The sequence below is a fragment of the Protopterus annectens genome, chromosome 8.part0 (genome assembly GCF_019279795.1).
Source record: "Protopterus annectens isolate FY-2018-M chromosome 8.part0, PAN1.0, whole genome shotgun sequence".
Classification (NCBI taxonomy): Eukaryota; Metazoa; Chordata; order Ceratodontiformes; family Protopteridae; genus Protopterus; species Protopterus annectens.
The window spans coordinates 815,315,244-815,329,100 of NC_056741.1; the positions used below are offsets into that span (position 1 = coordinate 815,315,244).

General features: G+C 40.6%; 1 protein-coding gene across 1 annotated transcript in view; it reads right to left on the bottom strand.

Moving 5' to 3' along the window:
* Positions 1–802: 802 nt before the first annotated feature.
* LOC122809067 (ER membrane protein complex subunit 3-like) overlaps positions 803–13,857 on the bottom strand; it is a 614,861-nt gene continuing 601,806 nt past the window's right edge. The window contains exon 8 of the mRNA XM_044080281.1: positions 803–2,912. Within this exon, the coding sequence (XP_043936216.1) occupies positions 2,781–2,912 (132 nt within the window). The 3' untranslated portion in view covers positions 803–2,780. The remainder of the gene's footprint in view (positions 2,913–13,857) is intronic.

A 13,857-nucleotide genomic window follows, 5' to 3' on the forward strand; every position in this document is an offset into this window, starting at 1 on the left:
AAAAGTTTCCACAACGGAGTACTTAGCTTTAATGAAGACTTCGGTTCTAAAATTCAACTTTGAAAATCTCAGGAATCGGCAGACTTGCGAACTGCTTTTGCTTCGGGCACCGCGCGGCAAGAAAGACTGGAGAAAATGGCGTCGGCTGCATCTTTTATACACCTGGCACACTGATGTCAGGGAGGAGGCGACAGCAACCGATGCCGGACCTAGACTTTGGAACTCGGGCTGACTGTGGATAGCCTGCCAGCAGGATAACCCAAGAGTAATGACTGCAACAGTGAAACACGATGAACATCCTCTATACAGGCAGTAAATCCAGTCTAGCTAGGCAGAGAGGTTTTCCCTTACTCATTCTCCCAGGACAGACAAGAGTGGTTCACCCTTGCCTGCCATAGTGCACTGCAACAGTCACAGAAGACAAGTTTAACCACCAGTCCATGATCGCTGCAGGGACTACACTACAGGGACCAAGGAAACAAGAAATGGTCCACTTTTTTGTGGCTGGAAGAAGGAAGAACCATGAAACTGGCAGGCTGTTACATGGCAAAAAAAAAAAAAAAAAAAAATTGCCAGATTCTCAGGAAAGCCTGGCAGCAGTAATCGGTGACAAGGTCAATTTTTTCACCAAACACAGTGGAAAGCCTTTTACACACTTACTCTAGCCCCCAAAAGTAAAACAGAGCTGTTATCAAGGAAAAAGTTTTCTGTTAGTTTTAACTTTCTTCCTACAATAATAAAAAGTAATGTTTCCATTTAAAGTCACATGACAGTCAATAAAAACACGTTTCCTAACGTGAAATAATTTAAGAGAAAAAGTTTATTTTCGGTCATAAAACTAAAACATAGAAAGTTTTCTCCCAAAGGGAACATATCTACTCAGCAATGGAAAGCAGCAGCTGACCCTTGATCCTTAAAAGCTTGCAAGACAAGCACTCTTCGGTGTCAGGAAAGCTCTGACGTGCTTTGTGCCCTACCCCACTTTCATCAAGCTCAGCTCGAGCTAACCATTTGTTTGGGTGTGTGGAAGATGCCCTTGAAATTTTGGAAGCTGGATAGCTGTCATATCCTTATAGTGAAGATTACTGCAGGAGTAATCGGTATGATAAACATTCTTATTTCAGTGGCTTCCTGTTTCTGAATACCATGATTATCAGAAAGCTTGGTTAGAAAACACACCCAGATTGCTTCATTATACATCTCAATTACGGCTTTGCCTCACAGTCCTAAAGCAGCAGCAACCGTTTAAAATATGCTGTGGTAAATTCATTTGAAATCTACAGCAAGAATTGCATCAAGAAGACACCTCCAAAAGCATTGCTCCTGTTCTATACATCAAGTATGCTGCAAAAGGGTTGTTGCTCACACAAGGTGTGGGCAAAGGAGATGATCCTGTAGCATTTGAACAGTTTCCCTTACTATGCCCTGGGCTATGTTTGGCATAACCCTCCATAACGAAGCCTGGTGTTTTAGTCATTATCAAATATTTGTGACCACTCACACATCTGTGGTTTTAATAGTTGGGGGCTTGAAAAGAGCTTTCTTTGGATAATTAGCAGTGATTACTAAAGACTAAATCTAAGAAACGATGTCCAATTTAACGAGACATACATGGCTGTCACTTCCAAAACAGGAAATGAATTGGTGGACTCGTGGCCTGATGTTATATAGCATACCTGCTAATAGAAATGGCCACAAAATTTTAAACAGTGCTCACTTCAAAGAAACAAAAAGTTATGACAGGCTATGGGAAAGCTGTTAGCAATGCACACATTACATCCTGCTGTATACAAGGGCTCTGTTGTCACATACATGCTATTCAAATCACATGTATTTTGAAAGGAAATGCTGTAGTGGAGTGCTGACACCAGCAAGATCAGACAACGCTAGGGGTAAAGTGTTTTCATTTTTCCTAGTAGTTGGCATGTTTAAGTTAAAAGGGGTGCAAAAAAGAGTGAAAAGAAGATTTGTCTTCATTTTTGGCGAGTCTGCCTTCAATGTTTTATACAAGGAGGGATGGAATTCAATGAATTATGCTTTCAGTACGGTGTCTGCAACCTATTCAGAGACATTTAGAATGATGAAATATGAGCTTCATACACTGCAGCATAATTTCAAAATCTGTTGGACCATGAATGTGCAAGGCTACAGATATACCATGTTAGTGTCACTGCAAAAGTAGCCTACTCTCAGGTATAAAAAGCCAGCCTTCTGAGAGAGCCATGCAAAGAGGGTGAACAGCTGCATGTACTAGACAAGTCAGTCAACATTACATCAGCACAATAAAATATTCAAAAAGAAATCCAGCATCAGCTCACACCGACATTCTCTGCATTGTATTTTTCAAATGTACATCTCTCCAGTTTAAAAGCTACTGTAATTAGATAAGTTCATTTTTTTTACACAGAAATGAAATTACCCTTACAATGTTTGTTGATAAAGTAATGGGAAGCCAGTATAATTTAGGATCACATACTAATATTTTGAAAGAAGGCACACAGTATTCTTTTGCTACATTAAAGTGCACTGTTGTGGCCTACTTGTGAAAATTATACTGTTGCTCTAGCTGCAGATCTTTTCGCTTGCAGACATCTGCCGTGCGTTTCCCATACATTTGTCCAGGGAAAATACGATATGTTCCAAAAACTAAGTTTTTCATCCCGTTGCATAAATTATGGCCACCAAGGAAAAACTTCCATGAGCTTCATTTTCTCAGCCACTTACACATAACAGCATGCTGAAGAATTTTTTTTGTCATGACAGAGACTAGCTGGTGGTAACTAAAATATAGATGAAGAAGACAGTTCTGCGCTGAAGAATCCATCAAAATTAAGGTCCTTTGACATCAGTTCTTCCTCCACATTCTCCAGTGCCCACTGGTGGTCAACAATCTGTAGTGCCTCCCATTCTGCCTATGGAGAGAATAAAAATAGTATGTCATGTGCATAATCATAAATAAATAAAAAATATACTGGTTTAATGTACACAATCATGGAACTATTAACCCAGAGTCAAATAAAAAAAAAAACTTACGTTAAAATTTTTTTTTTTAACAGACAGTAAATGACAGTTAAGGACTTGCCATAATGATAGAGCTGTAGTAGGTAAAGAAAGGAGGGTAATGTTGCTATTCAGGACAGACTCACTATGGAACATCTGGGTAAACGTGCAACTTTTGTATCAATAGCACTGGGCCCATGTCTAGTCTTAGTAATATCCAAGACAGTGTTCCAAGCTCTTCCCGATGGGTTCTGGGTGAATATGTCCTACACAGTAACTGCGCCAAATAAGGAGCTAAACATACATGTCAAATCTAACTTTCAATGCGTGACAGACATGTTGAAAGGGAACCAAGTAGCATCCACTGAAGCACTTGAAGGCTGAAGAAGGAGCTAATGCCCAAGTAAAAAGAGTCATAGGAAAACCAAGTAACGACTACTAACTTGAAAAATAGCAAAAAATGGACATACAAAGAAAGCCATCATGGCAGGGTGACTGAAAATTTTTAAAGGTCTTGGAATTACATGAACTTAATATCGGAGATATTTCCAAATAAGCTTGGTCCTGGCACAATAATATCTCAATTACACAGGAAAATCTATCTAGATATTGCACAAAATTCCCCAGTGTTAGCTTTAGAAAAAAAGACAAGCACATTTATGACCAGACCAAACCATTTTGAGGTCATTTTTGGCATGAAGGAAGGTTAGTTCAAAAGAAGACATGGTCCCTATGAAAAAAACAGATAAGAGGTTCAGGAGGAAGGAGAGACAGAGACTGTGTAAGACAGCAAAAAGCTTGTACATTTTCCATAAATAGGCTACAGCCACCAAAAATGTGGTCTTCCAGGAAGCAAACCTGGGTTCTTCCACAGCAGTTCATCTGTAAGGAACTTGTGTTAACTTTTCAAACAAATAAAAGTCCCAAAGAGGGACTGGCTCACAAAACAAATGCCTGAAAAGAAAGGTGTCCTTGGATACTTTCAGCAATGTCAAGGGAAGAACTGTAGTGGCATTGATGAAAACTGGAAATTGTTGCCAAACAAACACTGACAAAAAAAAAAAAAAAAAAAAAAAAAAAAAAAAAAAAAAAAAAAACAGAATAAAGCCAGTCAAAAAGTCCAGCACAGCTGGAAATGTAGCAGCCCTTTTAAAGTAGCCCAAATTGCCAAACATTGTCCATTTCCTTTTATTCATTTTCTTGTACTGGGCTTCTAGGAAATAACTCTTTCTGAAAGAGAAGAATCACTGACCAGCAGCAGAGAGTAAATGCTTGTGTGAAACCTGCCAGAAGGCTGGAACTGTGATACTGTAATAATTTTTTTTCCAAAAAGAAAATGCCCAATAAACTAGTGTACTACTGCTGTACCAAATTAAGGAAAAAGTGCACGGTTTAAAAAAATGAAAGTTGCTCTATTATATTCCCTTTACAGTGAATTGTAATATGTGAAAGAAAAATATGCAGAATAGTATGTAATTATATTCGACACTGACCATGTACTAAGGAAACTAAACCTTGCTTCTTGAATATACAGATGTATGGACTGTTGTAATGTCTGCTGCCTGAAGAGCCTAGCTAGGTCAAATGATGACAATAGATTTGCGGTAAATACTAGGCAAATCAGTCTGCAGACTATTACACACCTAACCAATAACCAAATTGTGACCAAATGTGAGAATCAAACCTTGTATCTTGCATCTGTGAGGTAAGCATCTTAACCATTATGCCAACCCCAAACCCTAATGAAGTCTTATGTGCACAGTAGCTTGTCAAATTCTCTCTCCCTTAAACACGTACCTGTGGAAATGGAAGGGTATCTTAAAAAGTTCAAACTGAGCCACAGGAACTCTTGCTACAGGGGAAAGACTGACCATTACTGTGAAAAGTTGGAATTACTGCAATCTGCTGTTGCAGCCTCAACTATATTACACTGCCTGTAAGAACTCAGGCTTTTATGTCCAAAACAGAATGTTCAGTCTCCGAGTTAGTAAGGGCAAAATAACTTTTGTCCAAAAACAGTTTTTATAGGTTAGATGTTTTACTTGTTAGACATTTTCTGAACATTACTTTTGTGTTTGCACGCTTTGTTTTCAAGTTTTTGTGCAAGTTCTGTAACTGCATATTTGAAAAGAATATGCTTTAACATCTTTTTTTCAAAAGAAATGTACTACTTTTAGGAGGGGAGACAATCAGAGGGCTTCTGCCGACTGTTCACCATGGTTTTGTAAGGAAAGACTATACCAAAGTCATGGCAGCAGACAGTAATAGCAGCGACTCCAAAAGAGGGTAAAGACCCTAAAAATCTGTGATCATATAGGCCTATATCTGTATTAAACCACGAATACAGAATATTTACATTATCTAAAGATTATCTGGAATAATGCCATGGTTGGTTGGTCTGGACTGATTCAGGCTTATAGAAGGGAGGCAAACTTTTGATAATAAAACTAAAAATTTTGATGATTCAGAAATGGGTGAAAGGAATGGATCTCCTCTTATATGTGTAGCCTAGACAGAGGCAGTGAAGGCTTTTAGTAGTATACATTGGGAGTTTTTGGAAAGTGTCCTCTTAGAACTTGGAATCCCATTTAGATTGATCCAGTTAATTTTTTGAATTTACATCGTTCTCAGGTTAAAATACAAAAAAAAGAGGCAAACTCTATAAAACCTGTATGTTACAGAGGGAAAAAAAAGACAATGCTGACTACTATCTCGTTTATTGTTTGCCTTGTATTTTAGAATCACTGGCTGTCAAAATAAACTCCCAGATAAGGGGGGTCAGTTGGTATGTGTCAGAAAATAAACTTTTGACGACTGCAGATAATATCATATATTACGAATTCTCAAAAGGATGTTCCATCTCTGTTTAAATTAATGAGCAAATACCAGAAGCTGGCAAGATTAAATAATGTAATAATACCAATTGACATTGTATTCCAAGAATTTTCCTTTCTGCGTACATGACAAAATGAGATATTTAGGAGTTTTGGATTTCAAAAGTAGTGGATCACTCAGCTGAAAAGATGTTGAATGAAACACTGGAAAACATTAAGACATCTCCAAGATAATGGTAATTATTTCACATGAATATGTACAGAAAAATACAAAGAGTACAAATGTTTCTTGTCCCAGTGGTTCTATATACTGTCCAAGTACACATCTTCTAACATACTGACAGGATATGGGCAATGATTAATAGAGCTAAAAAAGTTTTTTTTTTGAGGAGGGAAAAATGCCAAGAGTAGGGTGGGTCTCTCCCCAGTGAAAAGAGATGTATGGGATTACCAGATTTTAAACCGTCTCATTTAGCTCCCCAAATTAAATTAATATATCTAGTGAAGATGGAAAATTATACTTCAAAATGAAAACCGGTCTAGCAAAGGGACAGAAAAATATGAGAAAACAATCAGAAACAGAAAAGGAAATCCACTTCACCTCCATGACTCAAATCATGTAAAATCAAGACATATTTATTAGGTTAGTGCTTTCATACCTCAACAGACACTTCTTCAGACCATAAAACATATAAAAAGAAGTCATTATCTATACAGCACATTACTTTCAAATCAACCTATCACAAACAACTAGCAATAAAATAATTGAAACAACCTCCTTCCCTTCAAAAAAGGTTTTAAAGGGACAGGGCCATTCAAACCTGGAAATATGTCACTGCTTAACCTAATGATTCAGTTTGTCTCCCTTTGTTCAAGGGTATTATTTAAGTCACCTAGTCAGTCTCCCATTAATAACAAGCCGTTCCAGTACTTTAAATTTAAAATTCTGTGAGTCGTTAGTATTCATAATGTGTGTTGCAAGTGCATTGGTGGGGTCACTTTTCCTAATAGCTAATAAATGTTCCCTAACCCTTTCTTTTAACTGTCTTTTTGTTTTACCCACATAAAAACATGTACATGACTAACAAGTAACCAAATAAACAACAAAAGTACTCTTGCAGTCTGCCATACAATGTATAAAGTACTTATAATGGGTCACTGGGTGCTCAAAAACATGGGATGCATCTATAAATGTACAAACATTATATTGTCCACACCCAGACGTAAAACCTCCTCTAGATCCTGTACAAAGTCTATTCACATCATAACATAACAGATGTTTCAAATTACTTTTGTTCTTAAAAATAAATCTGGGAGTAAAACCCACCACCTGCCCTATCTTATCGTCTAACAATAACACCGGCCATTGCTTCTTAATAATTTCACAAAAATAACTATGATCAATAGTATAATGCATCAGAAAATTGATGGACTCAACCTCTCTGTCGCTATGTCTAACAAACTGCCTTCTTTCTCCATTTAATAAAGGTAGGGCTGTGGTACGTCGCAACTGCATAACCTCCTTTGTCATATTATTAACTTCCTTAACGGAGTAACCCCTCTCCTTAAACTCATCAGATAGCTTCATTAAATCACATTCAAATACACCCTGCACACTATCTAGTCTAGATGTACGCCATCCCTTGTCCTTTCATAATATTCCTAAAGATTCTACTCGAATGCATACTATCTCTACTTAAAATATTATTAACGCAACATTCTTTTCTATAAAGTTTAGTAGCTATGGAGCCCATCACTGTCTCTATAAATACACACATCCAAAAAATCAATGGCATCCATAGAAAATGTATAAGTAAATCTCAAGAATGCCGTTGTGGTGTATAAATAATTAACAAAATCAGGAATCAGATCAAGCGAACCCTGCCATAAAATAAAAAGATAATCAACAAATCTGTTTACTGAAAGGATGATCATTCAACACATGCTTATTTTCCCAACAACTCATCACAAGACTCGCACAACTATTCGCACAGGGAGTGCACATGGCAACTCCCTGTTTTTGCCAAAAATATATTCCATCAAAGCAAAATACATAGTGCTCTAAAATAACACTTACTAATGAGCAGAGCAGTGTTCTCTTCATCTCATTAATACTAAACTTGTTTAGCAAAATGAGGTTTTACGTCTGGGTGTGGACAATGTAATTTTGTATATTTATAGATACATCCCATATTTCTGAGCACACGGTGACCCATTATAAGTACCTTACACATTGTATGGCAGACTGCAAGAGTACGTTTGTTGTTTATTTGGCTACTTGTCAGTCATGTATGTGTTTTTATGTGGGTAAAACAAAAAGACAGAGAAAGGGTTAGAGAAAGTACAGTTGTGTACACCTACCATAAATGTAGATGTTCGAGTGTCTTCACTGTTGCAGTCATAACTGTAGGGTGCTCCTGCCGGCAGGCAGCCCGAGGTCGGCCAGAATCCCAAAGTCTGGGTCCGGCGTCGGCTGTATAAGCTAGTATCCTGACGTCAGTACGCCTTGGTACATAGCCCTCAGCCGACGCCATCTTCTCCAGCCTTTCTTGCCCTAGATGTCAGAATACCTCCAATAAATCAAAAATGAATCCAACAAAGGAAACACAAATACACCACAAAAAGGAAAAGAGGGGATAGGAGGGAGGGAAACCCCGACTGCAACAGTGAAGACACTCGAACATCTACATTTATGATAGGTGTACACAACTGTACTATGTTCTTCGTGTTTCACTGTTGCAGTCATAACTGTAGGGTGGAATCCCAAAGCAGTGTAGAGAGGGAGGAGGTTTTAGATAGAAGAAGGGGAGGCAAGAATACCCTGCAAGACAGCAGAGGCAAAGCCTGCCCTAGACTTAGAAAACAAAGGGAGATTGTAGTGCTTGGAAAAAGTATGCACTGAACTCCAAGTGGCAGCTTCCAAGATATCCTTGGTAGGTACTCCTCTGAGAAAAGCTGTAGAAGTAGCAGCTGCTCTAGTAGAATGACTTCTAATGGTTCCAGGAAACTGTTTACCATGATGAGTGTAACAAAATCTGATCCCATAAGCAATCCATTTGGAAATGGTTTGTTTAGAAATAGGTTTTCCAAGTGAACTGGAGGCAAAGGAAACAAACAGTTGGTTAGACTTTCTGAAATCTTTAGTCTTGTCCAAGTAAAATCTTAACTGCCTGTGCACATCCAATGAATGCAAAATCCTCTCCCCTTTATTTTGAGGATTTGGAAAGAAAGTAGGAAGGTGAATTGTCTGATTCAAGGCCACTTTCGAAATCACCTTAGGCATGAAAGTAGGATTGGTCCTCAAGGATACTCTGTCCTAATGGAAAATAAGGTAAGGTTCCACAGCCATAAGAGCTTGCAACTCTGAGACCCTTCTGGCAGAGGTCAAAGCTAACAAAAGAACAGTCTTCCAAGATAGAAACTTAATATCTGAAGATGCAGCAGGCTCAAAAGGAGGCAAAGTAAGTTTTTCTAAAACATAATTAAGATCCCAGGCAGGGACCGGAAGGGTCCTTGGAGGTCGCAAATTCTTAGCCCCCCTCAAAAACTGCTTCACCAAAGGATGTGAAAAAACAGGAGGATCAGAACTGAAATGCGCAGAGATAGCAGAAGCATGAATCTTAATGGAAGAAAATGAAAGTCCCTCAGACAAAAGCTCCGAAAGGTAAAGCAAAATAGAGGAGAGATCAGGAACCTGAGGATCAGAACCTCGGTCCTGCATCCAAATAGAAAACCTCTTCCAATTAGAGGCATAAGATTTCCTAGTGCTAGGCCGTCTAGCTTCCAAAAGAACATCCAAAACTTGCTTGGGAAGACTAGAGGCAATCAAATTCCTTTGAAGAGCCAAGCTGCCAAGCAAAGGGTCTTGAGGTTGGAATGTAGCAACTGACCCTGATGCTGGGACAGAAGCGAAGGGTTCAGTGGAAGAATCCAAGGAGGCCCCGAGAACAGGAGTTTTAGAGTCGGATACCAAAACTGTCGAGGCCAATTTGGAGCAATCAAGATGAGGAACTTGGGCTTGTCCTGCTTTATCTTCAGTAGTACCCGAGGCAGTAGAGGAAGAGGAGGGAAGGCATATGCAGACAGACTTTTCCAACTTAAAGACAGGGCATCCACTCTCCATGCTGTTTTGTGGAAGGACCTGGTGCAAAAGCGAGGCAGCTGATGATTGAGATGGGATGCGAACAGATCTATCTGGGGACATCCCCAAACTGCAGTAATCCTTTTGAACAAGTTGGTGTCTAGCATCCATTCGTGAGGATCTGAAATGTTTCTGCTCAGGCTGTCTGCTAAAATATTTTGTTTCCCTGGAATGAATTGAGCCTGGAGATGCAGATTCAAATTTAGAACTGCGTCCCATAAATTCATAGCCAGTCTGCAAAGGGGGTAAGAATGAGATCCCCCCTGCTTGTTGATGTACCACATGACCGTGGTGTTGTCTGTGCGAATTAGCAGAAGCCCTGGTTGTAAAAGGTGCTTGAAGGCCAAAAGGGCATTTTGAACTGCCAACATCTCCTTCAGATTGATGTGCCAGTGAAGATGGTCCTTTGTCCAGGTTCCTTGCTGGCAATTGTCTAGAAAATGTGCTCCCCAAGCATAATCCGAGGCGTCCATGGTTAGGATTTGAGTAGGTTGAGGGAGATGAAAAGGTTTTCCTTCGTTTAAAATGCATGCCCTTGACCACCAGAGGAATTCCTTCTGGAGGCAGGGGATCAGAGGAATCAGAATATCCAGATCGTGATAATGCTGTGACCATACACTTTTCAGATACCATTGAAGCTTTCTCATGTGAAGCCTTGCGTTTGGAATCAACAGAATGCAGGAAGCCATGTAGCCCAGAGCCTGCAGGAATTTCCTTGCAGTGAGCTGAGATAGAGTTGCCAAGGTGTTGAAAGTAGAAGCCAGCTGAGTTTGTTTTTCTGGAGTGAGGTAGGCCCTTTGTAAGGTTGTGTTTAAAAGGGCTCCCAAGAATACCATTTGTTGAGAAGGGATTAAATGTGACTTTTTTATGTTCACCGAGAATCCCAGTAAGAGGAGAAGACGTTGAACGAAGTCTAGGTGTTGAAGCAGAAGATCTTTGCTGTCTGCCTGAATAAGGCAGTCGTCCAAATAGGGGTAAATCTGAATCCCCTGAAGTCTGCAGTAAGCCACTACTGGTGCCAGGCACTTGGTGAAGACTCTGGGCGCAGTAGATAAACCAAAGGGCAGAACAGAGAATTGAAAGTGCCTCGAACCTGCCTTGAACCTGAGGAATTTCCTGCATTCTTGTCTGATAGGGATATGCAGATAGGCTTCCTTTAAGTCCAATGTCACCATCCAGGCGTCCTGAGAGCACATTGGAAGTAACTGTTGTAGAGTGAGCATCTTGAACTTTGGAATTTCCAAAAAGGTGTTTAACACAGAAAGGTCCAGAATAGGTCTCCAAGAGTTTTGTTTTCTGGGAACCAGAAACAGCCTTGAATAAAATCCTTTTCCCATTTCCAAGAGTGGAACAGGCTCTATGGCTCTCATGGCCAGAAGAGCATCCACTTGAGTTAAGGCCTCTGACCATTGAAGTTTTGGCAGATCTGGCCAACCGTGAGTCCTTGGCAAAGTGTGAAAGTGGAACTTGTAACCTTTTAAAATCACATCCAATACCCATTTGTCCTGGGTAATATGAGTCCAATTCCTGTAAAAAAGAGACAGTTTTCCTCCGAGAGGGGCGTCCAGGTAAAGAGGTCCTGAAGCCCAACCGAGAGAGTCATTGAGTCTGTTTCCTTTGAGATTGGGATCTGTCTTCTCCCCTTCTAGGTGAAGCAGTCCATTGTCTAGATCTGTACGAGGTCTGGCCTTGACCACGGCCTCTGGAGCGTCTATATCTTCCCCTTTGAGGCCTGTCAGACGTGGGAAAGGACCAATTTTTAGTGGGCCAATTCCTGGAAAATCTAGGAGGCTGAACCTGCAAGAAATCTTTAACAGTCTGCATGGACTTTGCCTTTTCTTCCATCTTTTTAATAACTTCCTCAGCCTTAGAACCAAAAAGAACATCATGTTGAACAGGGGCATCTAATAATTTAGCCTTAACCTGTTCAGGCAAACTTTGTTCACGAAGCCAGGCATGTCTCCTAATCACAGTACCAGAGGCAGCAGCCCTGCAGGAAGCATCCAAGGCATCAAAACCACAATGTAAACTATGCTTGTTAACCTGTTCAGTAGCATGCAAAACATCCTGAAGTTCCTTATCCTCTGCACAAGCAGGTACGGAAGCAAGCTTTTGCTTTAAAACTGACAAAAGAAATTGCTGGTATTTAAACATATGAAACTGGCAATTCAATGCCCTTACAGAAAGGGTAGCAGAAGTATATACCTTTTTGCCCCACCTGTCTAAAGCACGAGAATCCTTCTCAGAGGGAATAGGATTTTTAGAAGTAGCAACCTTAGCAGCCTTAGAACCCTGAGAAATAGTTTCAGGGTCTGCAGAAGGATTTTTAAATAGAAATAAATGAGAGTCAGGAACCCTATAAAATCTATCAGGCTTAGAAGGAGCAGGAGGCATGGAGTCAGGATTCAAATTAGCCTCAGAAAAAGCATCATCCACAATGTCCAAAACAGGAGGGATAGCTAAAGGCCTATGCTGAGGAAGAAGAAGAAATTCTCTAAGCCTCTTTTTGGAAGCAGAATATTCCTTTCCTTCCCAATGAAAATGTTCCCTCATCTCATGCAAAGTTTCCCCAAAAGAAAAATCCTCAGGCGGAGAGGCCGAGGGCAAAGATTCCTCAGCATCCGAATCCTCATAAGGGGGGAAGGAATAGTCCTGATCAGAGGAAGAAACAGAAGAGACAGAGGCCTGGTCAGAAGAATCCAGAGTAACATCCTGTCGAGGCCTTTTCTCAGGAGGGGGGTGAGAACCCCTAATCATTGTAAGCAAGTCTTCAGCCATCCTCAATAATTGTTTTTGTGTCTTGGGAGTGGATTCAGAAGCAGCTTGAGCTGAAACTTTAGACTTAGAAGGAGTCTTTGTCTTTGCCTTTGCCTTTGAAATAGTAATGTGAGTAGGCCTGAAAACCCCCTCAGAAGCCGGTACCTGCACAGCGGTTCCGGACCCATCTGAAGGAGCGATGTCCGAAGGTCCTGCAGCAGTTAAAATAGTGGGCCTTGATGGCTCCCCATGGGAGTCCGTATCGGCCATCGGTTCAGAAGCAGCGGACGACAGGGGCTGCAAAAGCGCCTCACTGACGACAGCCGAACCGGACGCTGGCTCCAGCTGCAACGAGTCCTGTTTGGACCTCGGAGGCCTGTCTTTATCTTTGCGCTTCTTTTGAACTCCGGTAGTATCCGACGACATTCTGTAATTGAAGCGTCTGCCAAAATAATTTAAAGCCCAGTCGTACCTGCGTTTGATAGTACGAGAGTTGAACCTGGCACAGAACCGACAACAAGAAACGTCGTGGTCAGGGCCTATGCAAGGTAGACAGTAAGAGTGGAAATCTTTATGAGGTATTTGTTTCCCACACGCTATACAATTATTAACTTTTTCTGACATCGGAGGAACAAGAAAAAGATTCCCCAACGGGGTACTTAGCTTAGAGAAGAGAAGTAACAACTTCGGACCGACAACAACCAAGAATGCTGTTCGAAAATCGCCAACCAACGTTTTGCGAGCTGCTTTCCACCGCACGGCAAGAAAGACTGGAGAAGATGGCGTCGGCTGAGGGCTATGTACCAAGGCGTACTGACGTCAGGATACTAGCTTATACAGCCGACGCCGGACCCAGACTTTGGGATTCTGGCCGACCTCGGGCTGTCTGCCGGCAGGAGCACCCTACAGTTATGACTGCAACAGTGAAACACGAAGAACATCATTTATTAGCTATTAGGAAAAGTGACCCCACCAATGCACTTGCATCACATGTTATGAATACTAACGACTCACATAATTTTAAATTTAAAGTACTGGAAAAACTTGTTAGTAATGGGAGACTAAATGACTTAAATAATACCCTTGAACAAAAGGAGATAAACTGGATCACTAGGTTAAACAGTG